General features: G+C 49.1%; 1 protein-coding gene across 3 annotated transcripts in view; it reads left to right on the top strand.

Annotated features, from left to right (window-relative positions):
• The window catches only part of KIRREL3 (kirre like nephrin family adhesion molecule 3), a 314724-nt gene that overhangs the window by 197191 nt on the left and 93366 nt on the right, over window positions 1-24167 (top strand). For 2 of the 3 annotated variants that reach the window (XM_027444096.3, XM_027444095.3), the window contains exon 2: window positions 12648-12725. The exons of the other annotated variant lie outside the window; for it this stretch is intronic. In XM_027444096.3, coding sequence (XP_027299897.1) covers window positions 12648-12725 — 78 coding nt within the window. The remainder of the gene's footprint in view (window positions 1-12647; window positions 12726-24167) is intronic. 3 annotated transcript variants of the gene reach the window in all.

Raw genomic sequence — 24167 nt, 5'->3', positions numbered from 1 at the left:
AGGGCTTACAACCCGTAAAAATAATCTTCTAGCTCTAAATACTCTGCACTCCAAAACAAAGTGTGCTTTTTAACGGTGATCTAAACTGCTTCCATCTGAGGTCCCTTATTGGCATTGCTGGCCTTGTACTTGTGTTGCAGTGATGAAGAACGGTGCTTTGATGGTTGCTGCCCTTGTAGCTGATGATTTCTTCCTTTTCTCAACATCTGGCACCATCCCTAATCTCCCGTGCAATACACGAAACTCATTCCCTTGTTTTATCTCAGGCTGAGGTTGGAGAAAAGTGAGGTTCTTGAGGCTTGACAGGCAGTTGCAATAGGTTTTGTTTGGTTTAAATGAGTTGAGAGTTCAAATCTAGGCAGGTAATGGAGCGGTTCTCCTCCCCTTGTTCGTTCTGAGGGATTGCAGACCTCGCTGCTCCTGGCAGGCCGGCTGCTGGGTCAGAAGTATTTCCAGGTGTCGCTGTGCTGACCAAAAGAGCATCTCTTTGAAAACTGGATTTCTCAAATCAGCGAGTGGGGAAAGCTGTCCCCAACAAGCTGCCCCTGACCTCAGATCTGAGCTGTTCGCTCACTCGTGTGAGCTCTGCAGTGAAAACATATTAAAGTTCCCTTTTCCTGCGGCTTTGTTCCTCCAGGTATTTAATCTTAGTTTACAGATGAAATGTGCAGTGGAGAAAAAGATGCTAATCACACAGTTACTGCACTCTGCTCCAACCACTGAAAAATTTATTACCATCTGTCCTGGATTGGACAGGGCTGTGAGCATCAAGACGTTAACATCTTTGAAGCAGCAGCTGATAGCCTCAGCGATGCAACAGGGCACGGCCTCAAATCCACAGGGGCCATGCCAAGAGCTCGTGCGAGTTTGTACAGCAGAGATGCACTTTGGAGTCTTCCGTTTGGATGGTCAGAGGCAAGACAAAAAGCCATGTTCTGCTCAAAACTTCTACCACCTGGCTAGAAGTGTCACCTCAGCAGCTTCCTGGTGTCTAATGCTGGAAGGAGCTTTCTGTTGACCATCAGACTGGTCAATTCCTCCCAGATTTTTCTAGGTATAGAGGTGGCTGTTGTTATTTCAGTGCCCTGATGGACGGATGGGTATCTAACGGGTCCCGTCCCCAGGTGAGAAGCAAGCACAGGGCTTTGTGTGGTCAGGTTCTGCCAGGCTCTCATGAAAGTGAAGCAAAAAGCAAGGTCAAAAATGGGACCACAAATGGGATTTCTCAGGCTCCCCTGGTGTTTTGCCGTGTGGCTTTCTGAGCATGTTGCATCCAACTGTCTTGGAAGCAGAGTGCTTTGATTTTTGGCCTGTCTCTGCCCTCAGCATGTTATTGGACTTACAGTTCAGAACTAAACTACAGCTCCCGTGATGCATCTTAAATATACGATTTGCACTTGGCTTTTTGCATGAGCTGTGCTTCTCCCCAGCCAGCTTTTCCTGGAAATGTACTTTCCCTCCAGCAGCAGCAGCAGGACCTGCTGAATCTTGGAGCACATAACCATTGTATAAAGTGCCTCTCCTGTGGCTGTGCTTGCATATGTTTCTCTCTTCGTCTTTTAAAAGAACTTAGGGTATTTCTGTAAAACCTCACACCTTGCAACTCATCCCCTTAAAACCAAAATTTGCTGAGCAAGGAAATAATTGCCAGCAGTGCACGGCACACTCCTGTGTCTCCTGCAGCAATTAACAAACCTAAACGTGGGCTTGGCTGTCTTTCCAATTAAACTCTGGCAAGCTGGAATACACAACGTGATAATGAAGCAGAGTTTTTGAGCCACTCTGCTTGCTGTTTTGAGGATACAGGAGCTTTAGGCTGTCTGGCTGAAACTAAGCCATTGAAAGTAATGGGCTGGACAATCTCACCCCATTACTTTTAATGGGATGGAGAGAGTGTGCACTCGGGAGCAGCGTGCTGACACCGGGGGAAGCAGGGGAGCTGTTCTCACATATCATTCGCCTTATGACCAACACCAGGAAAATGCCCCCCTGGCAATGAAAGCCAAACTGCTCACAATAAGTTACGGGGCTTGGCAGTGGGTATGAGGTGTAGTAACAGGGAGGAAGGTGTGTAAAGGCATAAAGGGCATCAGCTGTGAGCTTGGGCTTGATTCAGACAAGGCACATAGTGAGGGGGGGGACTGCAGTGTATGAGATCCCTGTTGCTCATGCGTGCTTCCTGTTGTATAAGGGCACAAGCAGGGTGCTAATCCCTCCCCTACCAATTTCCTCTGGCTTACCTTCCTGCCTCTTCTTGCCTGTAATAATCACCCCTGCAGGAGCAGAGGAAGTTTTTAATGTTCTGTGAACTACCATCCTTTTTGCTGAAGCTGGTGAGTGCCACTATCAATGTGTCTGCAGTGTAAAAGCACAGCAACTGGAGGGATGCACCCGGTAGGGCCAGCTGCAGAAATGGCGAGCTTTCAGGTCAATTATCAGGGAAACTGATAATGCTCTGAAAATGAAGCTGGGATGGTCTTGAGAGAAAGTAAATGTTGCAGGCTTAAAAGACTGGATGCTCCAGCTGGAGCTGCGGATGCTCAGTGTCTTCCCAGGGTCCAGGAGAGGTGGCTGGTGCAGACAGCAGCAGGAGCAGGTTTGTCTGCAGTCGCAGCTGTAGCAGGATGCCTGCGTGGCCTGGCAGTCTTGGTGATGGATTTGTTTCTCCCGACGGGTCCGAATCTGCTACTGCTGGGTTATTGAAGGAATGTGGCCAAGGCAGGGCAGCAATCAGCCTCCCACAGCCCAAAATTTGCCCACTTGTTTTCTTTTCTCCTGCTGCTGAATGTGACCAAAGCCCTCCCCGCCAGCACGCTGCAGAGCTTCAATACCCCAATCAAAGCAGCCGTCCGCAAGAAGGGACAGAGGCAGAGTGAGTAGCTGATCCCTTCGGTCTTGCAGCTTCCTCCCCTGCCCTGTAATTGGCGTCTTGTTTTTTTGCCAGTGGGTAGGGACCTGTTTTCCTGCTGCCTGTTGCAGCTTAGCACCATGCGCTCTTTGAGCAAGTTTTAGCAGAAGGCAAAGAGCAGGAGTGGGGACTGCAGCAAGGTGCTGCCAGCTGATGCAGTGCTCCCTGCAGAGCTCACCCTAGCTGGGATTCTTCTCTCCATTTCCTGCTCCCTTGGCCAAGTTACTCACCTCCAAAAGTTCAGTTACACCACCATCAGTGAGGTTCCCCAAGGTATTTAGGTGCTTCGACCTTCTAGTGATTTAAATGGGAGCTCTTGCGTGTGCAGATCTGACCCAGGGTGGCTTGTTCACGTCACTGGTCTCCTTTGACTCGACTGCCCTGCTGGTGGTGGGAGCAGGGAGGTAACTGGGGCCACACCATAGCTCTTGTGTAGCTGGGTGGCCCACGAGGAGGTGGCTTAGTGCAGATCAGTGCTGCACAGCGTGCCTGCTGCCCGCCTTCCCACCTCACAAGGGGGAGGCAGGTTAAGGAGTTTTCTGAAATTGCTGAGGCTTGGCAAGGAGGGGAAAATAAAATAGAAGCTGAAGATCAAAAAAAAAAAAAAAAGCCTTGGATGCACAAGAATTGCAGACATGCTGTGAGGTAACCGGCAAATACAATTTAATTATAAGATACACAGGAGTAATGGCATTTGCGAGGTTGGAGCATGATTTCCCAGTAATAGAAGGACTGCAGGGTTCCCTGGCTCTGTCGTCTCATCCTCAAATGAGAGCACAACTGCACTTCAGTGCTTTCCCTGCCTTTAGAGGGGTTTAAAGGGCCACAGCTACTTGGTCTTGGAGGAGCTGGTGTGGTTGTCCAGAGTGTCAGGGGATTGCATGTGAAGGATTCGGGGATGTGAGGCAGTGGGCTTCGTAGGAGGGTCTGGTGGATCCAGGCCAGGTGGGTTTGATGATGGTTTTCTAGGTCAGGCAGAGGATAGCTCCATTTGCTGGATATTCCCAAGGTTTGTGCTTTCCTATATTCTCCTCTGTCTTTCTAGACTTCTAAAATGGATGGCTCAGCCAGAAATGCCTTCAAGGTGGGATGTGCAAGGAGCCCTTGTTGATCCAGAGTGCTGTAATAGATGTGACCTTTACAGTGCTGTGATTTTATTTTTATTATTTTTTGCTCCAGTGTGCCTACAACCTGTCAGACCCACGTGGGGACTTAAGGGCTCATTGCAAAGGGTTTCCAGTGCCAAGCTTTCCTTGTAGCTGAGCAGAGATGTTACGGGTGATCTGGGTGGGCTGTAAGGCTACTGTGCCTCCTGCTTTGTGCAGATCTCCAGGCCTGCGTGTAAACGAGGCTCTTTTTGTGCCAGGAGAGCACTGGGTGTGTTGTTTATTTCAGTATGAGATCCTCTCACCAGACTTCAGGATGATGCTGTGCTGTGCGTGTAGCTAATGTTCCTTGGGTTGCCATGGGACATGCAGGGGTCCTACAGCAGAGGCAAGGAACAGTGCAGTGGCTTTTGATGAAATGAGAAACCAGAGTGCTGGGGGATGAAATCAGGTCTTGAGAGAAAGCACTCTGTTCCCAAGGAACCAAAATACCCTGGTTTTGCATCTTTCTTCCTCTCTGTTTTGTTCTGAGCTTTTTCATTCGGATTTCAGACTGACAGGGATTATGAGAGCCCTCCTGGAGAGCAGGAGCACATCCAGGAGCCAATGTAACCGCTGGAGGCAGAATAAGAAGGATGTTTGGATTCCCTGGGGAGCCTCTTTCATCGAGTGCAATGGGAGAGGCATTGCAGAAAGGTGTTCTGCTGTCCTGATGGTTGTGATAGGTTTCAGACCGATCCTCCCTCCTTTCCTCGTTGGAAGGGCAGTTTTTGTGCCCCTCTGGGGAGCTGGATGTGCAGTTCTTGGCTTCACGGGGGGGCACAAGGGGAAGATGGCTGTAATGCTGCATCAGTTCCACCACCAGCTCCATCGGACGTGTCCCGAGATGACTGCCAGCTCGGGTCTTTGATGCCAAGTGGAGCGTGGGGGCTGGTGACAGACAGCCTGGGGCCATCCGTGCCCTGGGCTTGTGAGAGGAGATGCCTGGGGGAGACAGAGCAGACAGACAGCAAGGAACGAGGCTCAAACTCTCTGTTTTCCTCTTCTGCCCTCCCTGTTCATGCCCCAGTGGATGTGAGAAGGTCTGTACAGTACATGTCTCCAGGTACACCCAGGACAGATGTCCCCATCACCTGGCTGTCCTCAGTGGTCTTGGTGGCCCCGACAGAGGCAGAGTCTCACTGGGGTCAGCAGTCGTGGTCTGCATGTCTCCTCCTGGAAGGAAGATATGGATGGGAGGTGTCATGGTTTTGGGGGCTAATCTGGGAAAGACTGGGGAATGTGTGGGGAGGTGTTTGTGCATTGTCCAAACTTCTCCAGAAGTCTTATTTCTGACCTTCCTTCTGCTGCTTTCAAGCATGAGCAGCTCCTTGTGGCTTGAACAGAGCAGCAGACGCAATGGATTTTGGTGAAAAGCAGGTTAAGCCCCCAGGAAGCTCTTAAGTACAGATGCAGTCTGTCATAAAGATGAGCTGGCCTAGCCCCACTGAAAAACAGACATATTTCTAGGGAACTGGGTCCTGGGTCTCCTCCTGGCAGAGGAGCCTCAGAGCATGAAAGTCAAGAAGGATGGGGGAGGCAGCAGGACAGGGCTCGGGTTTGCTGTCACAAAATACAGCGTGAGCCAAGGAGATTGGGAGGAACCATCTGAACTACGCCTGTGAGATGCTAAAACACAGCTTGGGGTGGGGGCATTGCCGTGGCTGCATGCCCGTGGTGATCTTCTGAGCAGGAGGGTATACAGACAGCAAGTGGCAAGCTCAAGGTGCAGGTTGTGGTTTCTTGCTCGTACCGCCAGAGGGTTTGTGACTGTGGGCAACCCCGCCAGCCTCATGCAAAGCCCACGTGTGATGTTGGCAGCATGATGTGGCTGCACTGGTGTTCTGACCAGCAGTGCTCTTGGAAGAGCAAACAGGAGACGATCTGACATTGTTACTGGTAAAGAGAACAGCCTCTGTTCTTACAGAACCTTTTATTTGTTTCTTTTGAACAAAACAGACACTGTATGAATGTTATGATTTTGACAAGGGGAAACACAGTACTTTTCCTGCACTCTAGGTGTAGTTAAGGTGTGGGATTTGCTGCCATAAGGCCTCATCAAAGCAAGGCATTTAAGAGGATTTGACTAGTGCAAATGCATACCTGAGCATACAAAGGTATGAAAGCCTGTTTATGCAAGAAAGTTCAGGTACTGAAGGCTTTCTTACTCTGGGGTAAACTTTTTTTTTTTTTTTCCTGTAGCAACTCCTCTTTCAGACTTCTTTATTTCAGAGAGGAAAAAAAAAATCCTAAGAATCACTGGATTCAAGGTTTGTGAGGATCTTTTTTCACTTGCTTGGTGCCCCCTCACGTACAGTAGGTTTGTAAGAGGTTCGGAAAAAGGGCATCAACCATGGGGGACTAGCAGGGAGAGTGGGGGATACAAACCAATTCAGCTTACTGAACTTTGGTTTACCAAAAGTTCCACATTGCCACTAGGGAGAAAAACCTCTTCAAAACACTTCAACGCTGAGTTGCAACCTGGAGCTGCCTTTCTTCCCTTCGTTAGCCAGGGAACAGAGGGAAATAAGTCTCTTTGCCTAGCAGCATGAGTCCCTCTTTATTCTCTCCCCTTCTGCCAGTTGTTTCCTGCTAAGAAGTAATTTTTAATTGCCTGATACCAGGGCAGAGCTCCTTCCAGATGATCTTTCTTGGAGATCACACTGCATAAGTGGTTTCTTACTTGGAAACTACTGTGTTATTTTGCGAGTCTTCCTCTTGGTTTTGGGGTCTTCCAGGGCATCTTGGGTAGCTGGATACCAGCGTAGTGTGATGTGTCAGGTGTGTGCCTGTCCAAAACTTCGTCCCAGAGAAGCTCCTGGGTTGGGGGTGGCTCTGTTTTTTCAACGGGTTGAAATCTGCTCAGTTAAAATAAGTGTACGCACAAGTATCCTGTCATTTTCTATTATGTTTCTTTAACCCAAAAGCATGGTTGGTAGAAGCCTTAGAGGGCCTTCAAGAATTACAGTTGCCAGAAATGCCCTTTAGGTAAAACATCACTAGGGCTGGCTTGTTTTGGTGCTCCTGCTGTGTCCTTGGTATAGACACATGCCTCTCTCTAGTATTGTTTAAAGGAATCTTAGGTCTTATAGAGAGATTTTACAGTTTTCAGTCTCGAGGAATTTCCGTGGCTGTGCAAAGTCAAACCGTCCCCCCTCAAGGTGGTCTTCACCCCTGCATGGTGGCAAGAGAGGAGACTTTGCTGTTCCAAATCTTTGGCCAGACCTGGCTCCTGAGTGGGGCCATGCTTTCTGCAAGCTCTGCTGTACGTGCTTTCCCTCGTTAATACGGGCAGGACTTGCAGGTCTGTGGCCCATTAGAGGATAGCCCTTCTGCGCAGTTGCGTTTTACATCTCGGAGCAATGAGCTGGCAAACACCTCTGCTCCATCTGTTTTCCTTCATTGATGGATCCTTTTAAAGTCAGATTGTGGTCCCACGGGGACACACTCAACTAATCCTCTGCTTTTAAGATTTTATTTGTGCAATAAATGGATGACAAGGTGGTTTGCAAGTACATAACACAATAAATGGGTTTATAAATGCAACTTTTCTGCAGAGCACTATAGAATAAAATACAATATCACCACAGCATTTAACACTGATCTCTACTTCATTCATATTTCAAACAGTAATGTGCCCATTTTCTCATCTGGGAAGCCTCTTAGTTTTTTTAATACATTTTTATAAATTAACCGGGCACAGATTTAATAACAACTTGCATTTGTATAGCTTTTTCATCTCTGAGGACCTTGGATTGCTCTGTAGACTTAATGGTATAACATACAAATTGGATGCCGGAGGATCCATTTGCTCTCTGCTGAAACAAGGCAGTGGCTTGGATTTCTCAGCAGTGCTTGTGGATGCAAAGGACAGTGAAGGAAGAAGCTCGAAGCCAATCCTTGTGGCAGAAAGAGAACTTGGAGGGGAAGGATGCAGCTCACCTCAGTGGTGCCCAGAGCAAAGACCGCTTAAGAAGAGGTCACAGGCACACCTAAGAAATCTAAACCATGAGCAAAGCAGGATGGCTACTGAACCTGGAGGGCAGTGTGCTGAAAAGTGAAGAAGAAAATGCTCCTTCACACACTTCTTCTAGCTGCTGGGATGAATCATTGCTACCGTGGTGAAGCCAAGAACGTTGGGAGACTTAGGGCTTTCCAGAAAAGACCAGGGAAAGAATTAGTGTTGTTTTTATTTTTCCATTTGTAATGAGTTTTTTTTTTGCTTGTTTGTTTTTGTTATTTTTAGCAAGGTATTCAGTAGCAGACAACTTGACATGTCAGGACAGCATACTTCTAAGCAAGAGCACGTGGTTTCTCAACTGTTTTTAAAAGCAATACCAAACTCTTGGATTTGGTGATAGGATCTTCTCCTACTGCCCTTGGTAGCTGAATTAGGGACACCAGGAAGGTATGGAGCTCCTTTTCTCCAGGACTTTCATGCTCTTTCAGGAGCTCACACCCAAGTTCTTGACTTCGTAGATCCCAAGGTGAGAGGGGGCTTTTCCAGCCCTCTGCCTTTCCCATCCCAGTGTTAGCCAGTCCCAAACGTGGTGGCCGTTTGCCATGGAGGTTGCCCCTTCCCATCCTGGAAAGGAAAAGGTCAGAACAAAGCTCACAGATATAACATACGATTGGAAAAAATATTTACAGATAGCAAATTGCCATCTCTGCAAAAGGAAAACATGAGAAAATAGAAACGTGATATTTATTTTAATACAATGTTTTTAAATTTTAATTTAAGAGACCAGCTGTTTCTGCTTCTCTTATAAGAGCTTAATTGGTATATAATAGCATAGTTAATTAAATACAAATCAATAGTTTAAAACAGCTAATTGATATTTAATATGTATGGGAAAATATAACCTAGTTGTAATATAATTAACTCAATATTAAATAAGCAATGGAGTTGCAATTATGCCTTTACAGTGATTATAAAGTTTATCGTTCTTTAATAAACTTGCAATTAGACAGGATAAGCTGAAAAATTATTAAACAGGTATTATTGAGCTATTAAACATTTATTACCATTCCTGGTGGAATACAGCTACACAATAGTACACATTATAATTGTGTTAATAAACCTTTATTACTTCCTTGCAGTGTTAGCCTTTAATGCACTGGTTGATCAGAAACTTGGATCCCTTTCTGATTTGTCATTGGGAGAATTGCCTTAAGAGTAAGTAAGGAAATCCCAAATGACGGGGGGAAATACAGAAAAAGCAGGATTTCATAATTTGGGCCAGGGAAAAGATATCTCTCTCCCAAAGCCAGCTTGACCTCCTCTGTTGCCTAAGATGTACATAAAGGTCACTTCCTAGAAGTCATAAGCTTGATTCATCCTCTGAACTATTCTTTGCATTGAATTTTGCTTCTTTGTCACTTGTTGCCCCTAATGCCCCAACACATGGCTTGGACTTGCTTTTGCTTTGTCTAAGTGGCTCTTCTACAGGTCTGGGGATGAATCAACGCATAGACTTCTTTGAGGCAAAATGTGCTTTTGCTGTGTATTTTCCAAACATGATACTTAAACTCACACTTTTTATAAGTGGCCAGGGTGACAAACCTCAGCTGTAACTCATTCCACTATGCTAGAAAAAAAAAAATCAGTTGTCATTGCAAGGAAGTGGATGGGATTTGTTTCAGGAGGTAGGTGCCACACACCCATGGGTTAAAATGTTCTTTTTCTCAGTTGTATCTCAGCAGCCCCCTAAAGCCAGAACACTTAAAATGCTGGGGTGTCTGCTTCACTATTTAAGCTTTTAGATAGCCATTAAAAGCTGTGAAGTGGTGAGACATCCGTAGGCATCAGAGTCATCTTGAAGTATTTTACCTTTTAAAGGCACTCTCAAGTATTTAAAGGTGCCTTTAGCTATAAAGATTTTTGCATGTTCTCACAAATTTATGGTATGAATTATTATAATGTAGTGCTCCTGTATAGCTCCTTTCATCATGGGATATCAAAGTGTTTTATAAGCATTAATTATAGCACCCTTCAGGGAGGCAAATGGCCCATCGACACCCATACCGCTGGGGGCTCATCCAGGCTCCAGATGGGTGACAACCCCAGTCTCACGGATCCCTCCTTCCCTCCTGCAAGGGCAAAGTTGGGCTTGGGGCACTGGGTACCACAGCCCTTGTCTTCAGTCATAGCCCCTTGCCATCACCTCTAAAGCACAGGCTCTTTCTGGGGAGCATTTCTCTCCCAGCAACAGGAAGATGAGAGCTGGACATCTGAATTTGGGCACCGGGTTGACAATCTTCTCCCCCCCAAGTAAGCTGCACCTTTTGCTGCCCCTGTCCCAGTTCCGTTCCCCTCTGTTTTGGCTCAGGATGTTCTTGCAGCTGTTTGTTGGCTGCAGAGTATGGCAGCTTTTGCCATGCCAGGGCTCCAAGTCTGGGGGCAAAAAAAAAAAAAAACAGTTGTGCATGTGCAGGTCTGTACGATGCACGATGAAATTAGCAAGACAGCAATGCTGGCTTGCTCAACCCCGCTGTGGACTGTGCTGCCTTGTGTGACGCTAATCTAATTGTGTTGTTTTAATTGCACTTTGATAGCTTGGTGCTTGTTGAAAGCTCAATAGGAATCAATGCCATTTGTCTTTTCCATCAATAAAGGCATAAATGCGTTGCAGGCTCTGTGTCAACAGCCCCAGAGGCGAGGGAGGCTATCGGCAGCCTGCAGCTGATGTACACAGGGTGTTTGTCCTCGCAGCATCGTGCAGTCCTCTATGGAAACCCACCTGAAGTTCAGCGAGGTCTTATCTATTCTAGCTGTTGGCCAGCCCTAACCGAGGCAGTCCACGCTGAATGTCCTTCACCTAAAACCAGCAGGTTTAGCAGTAATGGGGAGTACTGGACACATAACACTCTGCAAGCTGACACCTTTCTGGGTGTGTTTGCGGTTGTAGAGCAGGCTGTGCAGGGTGACACAGATCACATCACCCCCAGCCTGAGGAGCAGGAGGGCTGGCTGCCACCTCTGCATCAGCCAGGAGGAGGTTGCTGTTTGCCTCGTGCTGATGGCAAGGACGCTGACTCAAAGCAGCTGCTGAGAATGTGGGTGGTCAGTTCACCTGTCTTGAATGGTCTAATCTTTAAGCATCTACATCTGAGTTGGTCGCCACCTTTTAGAGTTAGTGAGAGAATTATGGACACTTCCAAAGTCATCCTGATAGATGAAGTGTGTCACTGCCCACGGATGCCCATTTCCCTCTGGGGTCTGACTTTAAGTGACAGTATGAATTTAAGGGACAACCAAATTTTGGCTTACCTTAGACATCTTGATAGACATTTTGTATGGCCATTTCCTTTAGTGGGACAGCACATAGCATTTATTTGGCTAGCTGCTGATGACCTCTGTCATGGGACCCTTAGGATCAAGAGCTGTTGGTCCTTAAGCTCTTGAAAGATGGATCCCCGTTAATGTTAGAGAAACTTTTTTTAACTTGTCTTGCTTGTACCCTGAGCACCGTAGGGGTCACAAGTCATTTGGGGCCTTCTGGATTTGGGCTCCGATTCTGCCCCGAGATGCTGTACGCGAGAGGAGGAGGAGGACTCTTCTGCCAGAATGCCACAGTAGCTAGCAGCCCTAGGGAGGAATATTTCATACGCAGTGCCGTATGACTCCAGGCATCTTCCCTGCACATCACACAGTGGTGAGCAACCCTCCTGCTCCAACGCAGCCCAGCTGTGCAGCGCGAACCCTTCCGGCACGGAGCCCGAAGCCCAACCTGTGCGGTGCTGCCTGGCTTGAGCAGAGACTGCCGGCAGCCCTCGCTGTGCTCCTGCTCCGCTGCCTTCCCCTCCTGCTCATGGCTCCACAACGCTCCCGAGTGCCCCGTCCTCGGATAGCAGGCTCCGAGGAGACCACAGCCGCATTAAGTAAACATCAAAGGGGCTTTGATCAGCGGGGCCCCGCGGAGCACGGCAGCCCCTGAGGAGCACAGCAGGTCCGCAGGCAGGCAGTGGCGGGGACGTGGTACCTTAATTTTCTCCGCTGTGACACAGAATTGCGTTTGAAGAAGGGGAGCTTTTTGCCGCACTGAGATGCGCGTGGGGAGAGCACGCGTGCACGCAGCCTACTTCTGGAGAAGCCACGCTCAGATCTTTCTCTGTTGGTTGTCAATAGTCAGAAAGCCCCATTAAGGAATCAAGGCATCAAAGGCAGAGGCCTCCTTGGACTCGGGCACTTTGCCGCTTGCTGGGTCACCCGCTTGTTTCCGAAGAGCGAGGTGCCTCAAGCCAGCTTTGTCTTCCCTTTGGAGTGCCACGTCCCATCCGCTGCCCTGCCTGCCAAGGGAGACCAGGATTTAAGAGCCCGTGTTGTTGCAGCACACTGGTGCATAGGAAGATGCAGCTTGTTCCCTATGCACAAGAGAAAGGAGTGCTTAAGAAACAGGGAGGGGACGGTGACCCTCCTGGCTCTGGCGTGTGGCTGAGCAGAGCAGGCAGCTGGATGTGGTTGGGTTGGGACCAGCAGCTTGCACATCGCTGGTGCTTCCCCTGAGCAAAGTATCTGGCAGAACCCCTTCCCTGCAGCATCCCCATTTTGCTCTTGTCCCCAGCCTTCTAACATGGCTCTTTCTTCTCTTGCAGAACTGGGGCTCCCAGGAAGAGGATGCTGCCTAGTACTGGGGTTCATGTACAAGGAGAAGTACCGCAGGATGACTGAAGGTGAGCGGTTTCCCCACCTTCTCTTCATCCTTCCTCCTTAGCAGTCTCATCACAAGGATTCACTATTGCTAGGAACACGCTAGCTTCTTGTTCGCCCCGAGGGGAAAACCCTGCTTCCTCTTTGATTTCTGAAATGTCTTGTTGGGCAAGCAGATGGGGGAAGCCCCTGTATGAAGCAGCAAGAGAAGAGCAGGAGCTTATTGCTTCCATCATCCCAAATCCTCTGTCTTTTCCCATGAAAGGGATTTGTCACACAGAAAGCTCTTTCAGCAATCGTTGCTTCTAGTCCTTTTATTCTGCTTGGGTGGTGATGCCTCACCAGGACACCTTCAAAGCACTTGTCTTCAGCTGGTGCATCTGTCCCCACTGGAGAGGAGTGGGGATATGCTCAGGTTACCCTCATAATATTAAAGCTGCAACATCCTGGAGCTTATATGGACTTCCTTGCCGAACAAATGTCTGGCTAATTGGTGGCAGAGGTACAAAAGTCAATTAGAGTCAGGCTTAGCCTTGCCGTGTTCAAAAGGTGTCGGCGTTTGCTTGGATAAATCTCTCACCTGAGATCAGGGCTGCTGTGCCTTCTCAAAAGCATAGTTGCTTTACTTGTCAAACCCCTGTGCTGAGACAGAGATCTTGCTAAAGTTTCCCTGTTTTATATTCTAGTCATCCCCCAGGTATTTTATGAGCATTGATTAATCCATAGAAATACCATAAATAATTATGAAGTGTAATAACTAAACAAAAACTATTTATGCTCAGAAGGATCAACATCCTTGCTTCTCGTAGCTTCACTGCTTGGCTGCTTTTTTCTGAAGCAGACCCTGGTGCAGCCCCACCTCTGGGTAATGCTGGATCCGAGGAGGGTGCAAGTCCCGGGGCTGGGCCAGTCGGAAGGTGCGTGCTGAGGATGTGTACAAGAGCAGGGCTGCTGCTGGGGATGGCGAGCTCAACCCAAAGAGATCCAAGCTGGGCTCAGTCCTTGTTTTGGGGATTGGTTGGGCAGAAGGTGGGCTGACTTGCCCGCTGTACCTTCATAGGATGGCATATTGCCCAGTGACTGGCCATAGGGGTCTTTGCTCCTGCAGGAAGCCTTGCCTTCGTGAGAGCAAAAGGTGCATTAGCTTGCGTGGGGTGAAGCTCCAGTGGAGGCAGGCTTATGGCTTGAATATCAGTTAGAAGATCAAAGGTTCCCTCGGCTCCCCAGGAGTCCTGATACCGAGCTGATAACATGGAGAAAGCACTTCACAAGCTTTCACCTCATGTTTGTTAATTATCCCGTGCTTTTTAAACATTGATTAGAATATTTTTAATAGGAAGGGGCTGCCCCTTGGGAGAAAGGACGGCACAGCCTCATCCAAGAGCTGTGGAAAGGTACAATCTCTTGCTGCTTTTGTGTTCCTCGAGCCTCTCTTAGGCTGCCTGGCCTTGCCCCTGGGATGCTCCCAGGTGCTGCGCGTGGGCATCCCATCCCATCCTTTGGGATTCAAAGCCTTCATCCACCTACGGAGCAAGCCCCCTTTTCAGCCCTGACATGGCTTTGTGGAGACAGAACAAAGACACATGAAAGGCCAAAACTAAAGCCTTTGTGTGGGGAAGGGAACAAAGCATGCCTGCCTCTAGATGAGTTTCTGGCCCCCGCAGACTGCAGGGCCATTATGTTTAAAGGTACAATCTGCCAAAAAAGAAAAAAAAAAAATGAACACAAAGTCGGGGGATTTCCACAGCCACAAAGACCGCCTGGGACTCGTGTTTTCGCTGGAGATGGTTCTGGATGACAATTGCAGACCTCAAGCCTCCTGGGTTTTAGATTTCGGCATGAATCCAAGCTGTAAAACATGGGCTGAGCACTGGTGGGAGCAGAGGGGGGTTTCAGATGTCTGGTCATCCCAGAGGTATTCCCTGCCAAAAGTACCTGAGCCAGGTTCTTTGGGCCAGTTACCTTGCAGGAATAAGGAGTGAGACAGCTTCCCCTTCATGTTTTTGCCAAGTGAGAGTTTTTCCTCTTTTATTGTGTTATGGTGCTAATGAATAGCCCTATTAATAATGACAGGGCAGCTGAAGGAGCTGAAAGCAAAGGTAGGCAGTGGGGCAATCGGATAATTACGAGGTGTGGGGTCTCCATCATAGTGGAAATGGGTAATTACAGGGATCATTAGAACCTTGCTGTCATTTAATGGAGACATCTACAGAATGGGCTCCTAGGTAGAAAAGCAGAAGAGGACTTAGACAGAGGTCTTGTCGGAGTGGAGGAGCTGCACGGCGCTGTACGGCTGCAGACCTGGTATGGAGCCATCCTGGGCTGCATCTGCTAGGAACTAGAGGGGAGTGGCTGCTCTCAAAGCCCTTCTCTTGAGCAAATGCTTCTCTTGGCTGTCCCCATGGACAAGATCCAGGTTAGGCACTTGCAGACCACTGTGGCAACCTCTCCCAGCAGGGTAAAATAAATATTGTGTCTTATGGATGCTGTGTGGCCATGCCCAGAGAGGGGCTTTGCTAGCATTATGTTGTCTGCATCCCAGCTGGCAAGCGATGCACATCCATTAGCATGATTGCAGGTGCAGGCTCTTCTGGCTGAGCTGTCTTCCAGGGTGTGAAGCAAAAATAAATGTCCAAGAACTCACCTCCATTAGCGTTAGTTAACTCACATCAGCTCTTCATATCACCATATATCAACCTGGGTCCTGAAAAAAAACAGGTCTGGAGGAGGTGCCAGGATCTCTCGCAGCTGCAAAGCAACAGCACAGCCTCGGATGCTGCTGGTGGTGATATGCAAAGCAAAATCGATTTCAGCAGTCCCCCCACAGCTGGTGTTGCTGCACTGCATCGGCTGCAGTTGCCTCATGCTGTATCGCTGCTGCAAAGCATGAGCTGGGACAGCAGGCTGGAGTCGGGTGCATTTGAGGGGCAGGCGTAGGAAGGTGTTGCTCCAGTGTGGCTGCAACGTGCCCATCCCTTTGCTGTGATTGACGGTTCCTCACTGGCGTGCTGGGACTGCTGCTTGGTGCCGGCTGTGAGTTGTAGGGTGGAATTAAGCTGGTGACAGTTGTAGACAGAGGGAGAGAGGTAGAGCTGTCTGCAGTGACGGCCTTGCAATAAAGACGCTTTAGAGTTAATCCTCTGCCATCTGTCTTCATTCTGCTAATAACCCACTCAATCAGATGCTGCCGCCTGTTTGTTAACATTCAGAAACAGATACATAATCGGTAGGAGCATGCTGGTAGTGCACACGGGGCTGGATTCCACCCCTGGCCATAGTGGTGGGTTAGTGGGAGCTGTAGCTTGGGCAGGATGTCCCAAAACACGAAGCAGAAAACAGAGGTCCTGCTGAAGCTGGTGGCAAGCTGAGCTGCCCTGCCTTCCCCAGGGTTTGGTCATTTCCCCTGGCTCACAGTGACTTTTGGAGCAGAAAGGTGGCAATGCTGTAGTCACCCAAGAAAAGAAGCATTTCTGACTAACCTGAAAATTGGGACTTCTTTTTTTTGTTCCTTGTTCCCCACCTCATTCAGCCATCTTCCCTTCCCAAAGCTGGAGATGGAGGCTGTGCTGCAAACCCCTCCCTGCTCTCCCATCGCGCTTAGTCCCTGCCCATCCATCGCTGCAGACTCCAAGCTGGGCTCTCTGCTCTCTTCTGGGGTGGCCGGAGGCAGGTGCTCACATGTTGATCCTGCTCCTGTTATTTTTCTTCCTCTCTCCTGCCTTTGACTTCTCGCCAGATCTAACACGAGTCATTAGCAAGCATCGCTGCAGCAATTATGGCACTTTTTGGCTGCCATTCATAAAGCTACTAACGGGAACGATTAAGTGCTTGGAGGTGTCAGCCTACTCCTTCGCCACCTGTTCCCACCAGCCGTCGGCTGCTGGAGGTGCCTGCAGCCTCTCCCTGCCTCTCACCTCCCTTTCTGGGCACGGTGGTGGCTTTGGAGTCCTCCCGTATGGTTCCGCAGGGTGGCCCCACACTCAGATTTGCCACTGCATAGAGGGAAGGACATGCTTCATCCTTTTCTGAGGCTGTGAAAGCAGGCATGGCTAGAAAAGGGGACAGAACGGGGCTTGGCACAGCAGCATCCTCCTGCTCTGTATAATGGTCTGTGTGCAAGGAAGGACAAAGCCACCTCTTCACCTCCCTGCTTGGCTGATGTCCCTACTTTCTGCCTTGCTTGCATCCATGCCATCAATCAGGGATGGGCATGAGGCTGAAATCCGTACCTTAACCTGCAGGCATCTTCCCTGGGCTCAGCCACTGTGGCTGGGAGGGCTGGCTGCTGCGCAAGGAGAAGGTTCGGTGCTGGAACCACCGCTGGCAGCAGCATCCCTCTGTTTGCATCATGGCTGGGAGCAGAACCAGGGCTCAGAAGCTTTCCGCATTCAAGGTGTCTCCGTGCACTTTGCAGAGCACTGGGATGCCAGCAGCTGTTGCTGCAGGGCTGCATCTCTGCGTGGCAGCAAGAGCCGGTCTGTGTTTAACTGGGAGAGGGTGCTGCTTAGCAAATCCATTCGTGGTGTAATGGCTCCAGAAATCTGCCCAGCTAGGGGCTGTCTGAATCCACAGCCAGAGATTTTTCTCTAAGGATGACATGGGTGTTGTGGGGCTGGTGGTTAGCGTAAGGCAAACCTCAGGTTTTTGGGGAATTACAAATGGTTTCAAAGCTTTGGACTCCACGCCGTGAGCTTCCCCTCAGCCCCCTTGTTGAGGAGGTTTGGGGTCTTAGTTAAGGGTGCTGGGACTAAGCAAAGCTCTGTCTGATGTCTCTTGCTGGGGAGAGGGGGGAGAGAGACAGAGGTCCCAAAAGGTGGCACTCATCCCCGTAGCTCAGATGCAGTACAGGATGCATGTCAGGGTTGGCCCAGCGAGGCAGTGATGATGATGCTCGGATGAAGGAGAGCCACCCCCATGCTCCGTTACCTGTGGCAGCTCATCCCTCCATGCAGCCCACTTCTGCTGCCTTACCAGCTGTGCCTTTGTGCTCAGCAACATCCAGCGGTGTCTCTGGATGGGGCTTATGGTCCCCAGCTCCTGCCTACCTCCAGCCTGCAGATAGGTTTCAGTTCTGCTAGGCACAGGGAGAGAATTGTGTATGCATATGAAAGCTGTTTTTTATGGCTTATAATTATCTCATACCCATCCTTAGAATAACTGTAGCTCCTCCATTATTAATAAGTGGAATTCCAGTCCTTGTCATAGATCACAAAATGGAGAGGAAGCTCAACCCAGGGTTTGCATAATGTACCTTGGTCTAAATTGAATAATTGGTAAAATGGTGAAAATCGTTAGTTTTTCCCCATTCCTTGGTGCTGGAATTAGTGAGATATTAGTGCAATTAGCCACTGCTTCCATTTGAGGCTGCAATCATTTGGTTTGTAATTTAGAATAAATGTAAAAGCCCACTTGTGCTGCTGAACAGATTATTTGTCCTGTTTAAAAGTATCTAATGGGGTGGCTGTCATCTAAGCAAGATACATTTGACCCATTTCAATTTGTTTCCCTTTTAATCTGCTATCTGTTTTCCTGGATCTTTTTTTAATAAAAACATAAAGAAGAAGTGGGCGAGAGAGACCAAAGAGGAAGAGAATAGAAGCGCTATAGATCTGGAGTTTATCATAAGCCAAAGTAACTTGAAATCAAGGCTGTTAAACTAGAGAAAGCAATAAAAAGAAAACACTATTTGGAGATCGTTTAAAGGGCCGAGTGACTTGTCAATGAAAGGTTGCTCTATTCGACTGCTTCTTAATAGCTTCTCAGAGGGAATCTGCAGCTCTTGCAAGAATGAAGGCTGAGAGTATTTCTGTAGCAGCCCTGTGCTGGGAGGGCGGGTGCGTTTCGGTTGGCAGGGTGCTGGGACAGGAGATGGGGAGAGTCCAACACCAAGAAGGATAGAGAGCAGAGGAGCAAAGAAGGTGGTTGTAAACCCAAAATAGGGTTTAGGCTTTAAAATGTGTCCTAAATATCAAAGCCTGGCACATACTGGTAGGTACAAAGGATGGAAGCGTCATTCTCATTTGGGTGCGGGTCTGTGGCCAGCTCAATCCCACCCTGCTCCAGCTGTACCACCGTGCCCTCCTTCAGGGGAGAGCAGAGAAACTCTGTGCCTTTCTCTGCCAAAGGCTGAGCATCCTTTCAGTGCCAGTCTGATTCAAAGCTCTTCTCTGTCAGGCCCCATATTGCTTCCTGGAGAGAAACCAGCTGGGACTCTGGGATGGAGTCCCTGCTGTTCTGGGAAAAAATGGCTTGTTCAGAGAAGCTGCTGTGTCTCTGCTCCAAATGTCTCTGCTTGAACACCACTTCTGCTGCCTGCAGTAGTTCAAAGAGGGTTCAGTGAACGTTTCCTGCCAGGAAAACGTGCTATTAGAGTGGCACTGAGATGCAATGACGTATTCATGCCACCCATTAGCAGCCCAGAGAGGCAGTTGCTGCCTCAGAATTGCTTGGATTTATGGGGACACATAGTCTGAAGTGGGATCTTGCGAGTGACTTTACACCCACAGCAGCACAGGCTGAGCACAAATCCTTCTCAGTCTTGAAGACAAATTGGAGCCAACCCCCATCACCCCTGTAAAAAATAATAATAATAACAAATAAAAGGTGTTGGCTCATCCTGCTGTTGCACACAATGGGGCTCAGCAGGCCCTAAACAACTTGAGGGGTCCCAGCATTTCCTCCCACTTCACCCTCTGAGGCTTGGGCAATGAGCAGGACCTCTTGGCATCAGTCTGCAGCCTGGCAACAAGACTTCCCCTAATGTTTTGCTAAAAGCCACGGGGTCCATGGCATGTAATCTACTGGAACCCACTGCAGCTGATTTCCAAAGCTCCTCATGGAGCCTGGTGCACATTTTGCACTGCTAACTCTGCTGTCATTGCCAGTAAAGGTGCTGTCTCCTGCAGGGCTTGGCAGCTCTGTGATAGGAAAGCTCGCCTTACCCCGAGCGTTGTCACTCGTGTCTGCCCGCGAAGACACAATCGCAATTGATTAGGGAAGGCTTCTTCCCATATAAGCTGCATTGAGCCTTTTGTTCTTTATCTGACAAAGGCATTTGAGAAGGAAGAGGTGAGTGCATGGAGCAAGCTCCGGAGAAGTTGTTAAAGATGCATTGTTATCAGCAGAGGTCTCATTGACATCTCTCTGGTGCTTTGTGTGTCTGTTAGCTAAACAAGGCAGGGATGTAAGTTAAACCTGAGGAAAAAACAACAAACAAGCTGTCTCTGTTTGGTGTCAGGGGAGGCTTTGCCTTGGTTGGGCCAGCTGGAGAACTGTGTAAAATGCAGGACCTCAGCACTGCTGAGAACCAAATCCTCTCTGGTAAGATCCATCGTGCACATGTGCAGGGATGCTCCGTGAGAGGGATCCACATGCCCTGCACAGCTCTGCTCAGACAGGGTAGGAAACTCCTGCCTTCAGGTTCCTCCACGTGCTGCTGCAGTGCTCGCGGGTTGGAGGAGAGCTGGGTACCATCCTCTGATGCCTACGCAGCTGAGAGCCCTGCTGGTTATAGACCTGGCACCAAGCTTGTGAGTTGTATGGTAACAGTGAGGTTGTAGCAGCTAATAGGCTAAGGGTGTAATTTTATCTATTGATTCAAGTAGCAGTCCCCTGTGGAAAGCTATTGCTGTGCAATCTTAAATAAATGAACGCAGGACTTCCTCATGCCCTGCGTGCTGGCTTAAGGAATTCCATAGCTGATTCCCATCCCGCAGAGCCTGTGGGTTGTGCGTGGAGCAGTGCCCGGCAGAGATAGAGGCCCTGCTGAAGGTGTTCCAGGGATATTAGCTGGTAGTAACTATAGACTGATATCTAAGGTGTGGTGAAGAATAACCCAGTGTCCTTGTGCTGCTCTGCAGGTCCTTGATGGGAAAAGTCTCATCCAGTATGATTCACGTGGAAAAGGGCAGGGATAAGTTTGTGCTTTGCTTTACCCGGTGAAGTCTGGCCATCTGTGTTGCTTGCTCTCTTTGTTGGCTTTGGAGTGGTTTATTTTTAAAGTGTCGATGGGACAGAGGGAGCATGAATTAAAGGAGATGCAAGGCAGCGCTCTGAAGGCAGTGACTCCGGCTTTCTCATCTCTGCGCTGCCTCCAGGCTACCCGCAGAGTTTACCTTTGAGCGTGTGTATTTGTTGATAATTTCTCCCTCTCTGCAGAGCTGTTGCTGCAGCCCGGGGGTCTGTTATTTAGCTTTCCTCCCTTGGTGTCTGTGGGGACCCTGCCAGAGAGGTTGCTGGCAGGCTGTATTTCATAAGCAGTACAGGTCACACCACTGACATGGTGTCCACCAGACCTGAACCTAAACATGCGGGCCTGGCTATACCATTAACTAAAGTTCTGATGATGCCATAAATCCTCCTGTGAGCTCTCCTGGCATTGACACAATGGCATGATGAGGGCAGGAGGGTGTCAGTATATCCCTACCCAAACCTGGAGAAAGGAAGAGCTTGGTTCTGCCTCTCGTAGGAGTCCTCCTTGGGCACAGGCACTGCAATGCAGTACTGCTCTCTGCAAGGCACTGTGAGGCTTCCCAGAGCTGCAGGGAAACGTGGGGTTCATCTCTGTCTGCCTGGTCTGGATCCCCAACCGTCCTCTCCTGGAGGCAGGTCCTGTGTGCTTCTGCAGGCTCAGCTGGGGCTGGAGATTCACACCATGGAGCAACAAAGCACTACCAAGTTGCTGTAGCTTAGAATATCAATTAAAACTGTTGCAGCCTTGTAAGTCCCACTCTGAGACACGTGCTCTGTATTGATAAGCAGCTAGGCTTGCCACTAAAATAGCTCTCAAGCCAGCAGAAGTAAATCTACCATGGAGTTATGGACAGAAACTTGCTGTGGCCGTGGCCAGGGTGCTTCCAGGCTGCAGGGTGGGAGCTCAGTGAGGTTGCTGAGGAGATGAAACCCCTCTGGTGTTGCAGGCACAAGAGTCTGTTGCTTTGGCATGCCGTGAAAAGACCCAGAAAACTAGTTGTGACAAAACTGGTCACACCCGCTGGTTTCCCGTGTGTCGCTATGTCCCATGGCATCACCTCTGCTCCGCAGCCTGAGCTGCCAGGTGGCGCTCCTGGATCAGGGCAACACAGCTATATTTCACTCTGTGGTGACGAATTTGGGGTAAACTGTGGGTTTCAGGCCAACACACGATGAACCTGTTCCCATTTCACAGTGAAGTGGGACTTCGTTGGCATTGACTGAAAGGTACTGCAAAACTCCCAACGAAGTACCTTGTGTTGTTGGGGTTGGCTTTTCTTTTAAGTCCTTCTGAAAATCCATCCTAATCATAAGGAAATAGTGAAATATTGCTATAAAGCATTGCACTGAATGTTGCAAGTCCTGTTTTTTCACCCCGAGCTATTTGCTGTATCTAGCTAAACCCTGCCATCTGTATTCAGTAAATAAAGCTGAAGTCCATCAGCAGCCTTCAGGGTGAGGTTGATGAAGACAGAAGGAACAGGCATGGTCAAAAAAACCTGCAGGAGAGGTAGAGAGCATGAGTGAAGCTGGGGAATGAGAGAAATTCCCCTCGGCCAGGAAGGCAGCAAGATGGTTATTTAGCACCCGGGGCTGTTACTGTGATCCTTCACAAAGAAATGAGCTTAAACCACAACCTTAACAATTACCTCCAGTGCAGTAGCAATCTCAGGGCCTGTATGTACATATCCTTTTATGCCCAGTATTTGTTCCCATAGGTATTTACCCAATCTATAAATGTATTAATGGGTCTAATCTTAACACGCATCCAGAGATATAATGTGAGATGGGCTTTTTTTTCCCTTTAACAAAGATGAAGGTTTTATATAGACGGAGAAAAGAGAAGGGAAGTGAAATGTTCAGTGACTAATGATCCTCATCAATATTCATGAGAGACGGTATGCATTTCGAGATTTAAAATAAAGGAAGGAAGAAAGGGAGAAAGGAATTGACTTCTTTAGAAGCTAAATGAAATATTTAGGTTGACCTGGAGATAAATATGCCAGGTCTTTGTTGCCATCAGCTTAGACCAGCATTGAATTGAGGAGCTTTCAAAGAGAAGCAGGGGGAGCGGAGCAGCCGGTGGAGGTTTCTGGAGATGGTGAAGGCAGCATTGTGCTCAGTGCCTTGCAAACGGGGAGGCAGCCCCAGGGAATCTTTGCTTCGAGCCAACTACAGAGGAGGGAAGGAAGAGCAGCAATGGGGTTTGTCCCCAGCACACCAGCACCGAGGCTGGGAGCAGACCTGGGGTGTCCCAAGTGAGTCCTTTCATGCACTGTCCTCAGAAGAGCTGCTGTCTTCGCAGTCATTCCTTGCTGCAAGGCTGCCCTGCTTGGGAAGGGGCCCTCCTAAAGCAGTGGCTCAGAGGATGCGGTGGACAGTGACAGAGCCAAAGGTGCTGCAGGACGGATCTGGCTAGCAAGGACCGGCTCTAGCACAAACGAACGGCTCCTGCTGCAAGTGTTCACCGATGGGTTCCTCCCTGCTGCAACTGGGCTGGCTCTAGTTGGGTTACCCCCAGGAACACCTGTTATACTTCTGTGGAATATATTTCTCTGTACTATTGTTTGTTTCCTTCCTCTCCCTTCCTGCCTGTGGTTCCCTCCCTGTCCTTCCTAAAGCAGAAAATCGCCACAAGTATACCAAACTTGAAGCAGAAATTTTAAACCTCCCCCAACACTTGAAAATAGATGGGGGAAACTTGATCCTTCACCACTTCATTATGTGGTGCGCAGAAGGAAAGCCTCTGCAGAGAAACCACCAGAAATGTGGGTTTGTTAGAAGGATGTTGCTCCACATTTGCAGCAGTGTTGGTGGAGGACAAGATCACCAGGATCCTAATAACCTGATTTAATTGCTGAAAGAGCACAGCAGGCCTGGAAGAAAGGCTTTCCCCCAGCCTTCTGTATTTCTCCTCTTCTAAATCCTTTTCTGCAGGTTGCCCTTGTCTCCTCTCCAGCAGCAGCTTCCAGAGCTGCTCCTTCTCATTTCCGTGCCATCCCTTTCCCCGAGTGACAGCTGTCCCACCCCCGCCAAGGTCGCTTGCCCTTGAGACCATCTTTGATCTGTGCCCTGATAGAAGGGCCGAGTATTGACTTTGGCTTCAGCTTCATTAAGAAGCAGCCTCATTTGTCAACTTGTTTGTTTCGATAGCTGCTCAGGAGCCGCGGGGCCCGCAGCCCCCCCCGTGCCGAGTCGTGGCATTATTCCAGAGCCAGCTCCCTTTGTGAGGGTGTGCAGGCAAGGTCACTGCAGGTGGCCTTGCACCATCCTCTCCTCCCCATTAATCGATGTCACGGAGCTCCTGAGCAAGGTTATATCCAGCCTGCGTGCTGCCGGGAGGCCTCTGGAAGGAGTCTGGGTGCTGTGAGGAGCTGTGTATGGGTGCGTGCATCTGCAGTGCTCCCACTGGAAAGGCTGGGGGGGCACCGGGGTCCTCTCTGCTCCTGCTGAGCTCGGACATGAGGTCTCAAGTGAGCTGTCGTGGTGACATC

The sequence above is a fragment of the Anas platyrhynchos genome, chromosome 25 (assembly GCF_047663525.1).
Source record: "Anas platyrhynchos isolate ZD024472 breed Pekin duck chromosome 25, IASCAAS_PekinDuck_T2T, whole genome shotgun sequence".
NCBI classification, from domain to species: Eukaryota; Metazoa; Chordata; class Aves; order Anseriformes; family Anatidae; genus Anas; species Anas platyrhynchos.
Note: the sequence above shows the minus strand (reverse complement) of the source record. Positions and strands in the feature narration are given on the sequence as shown.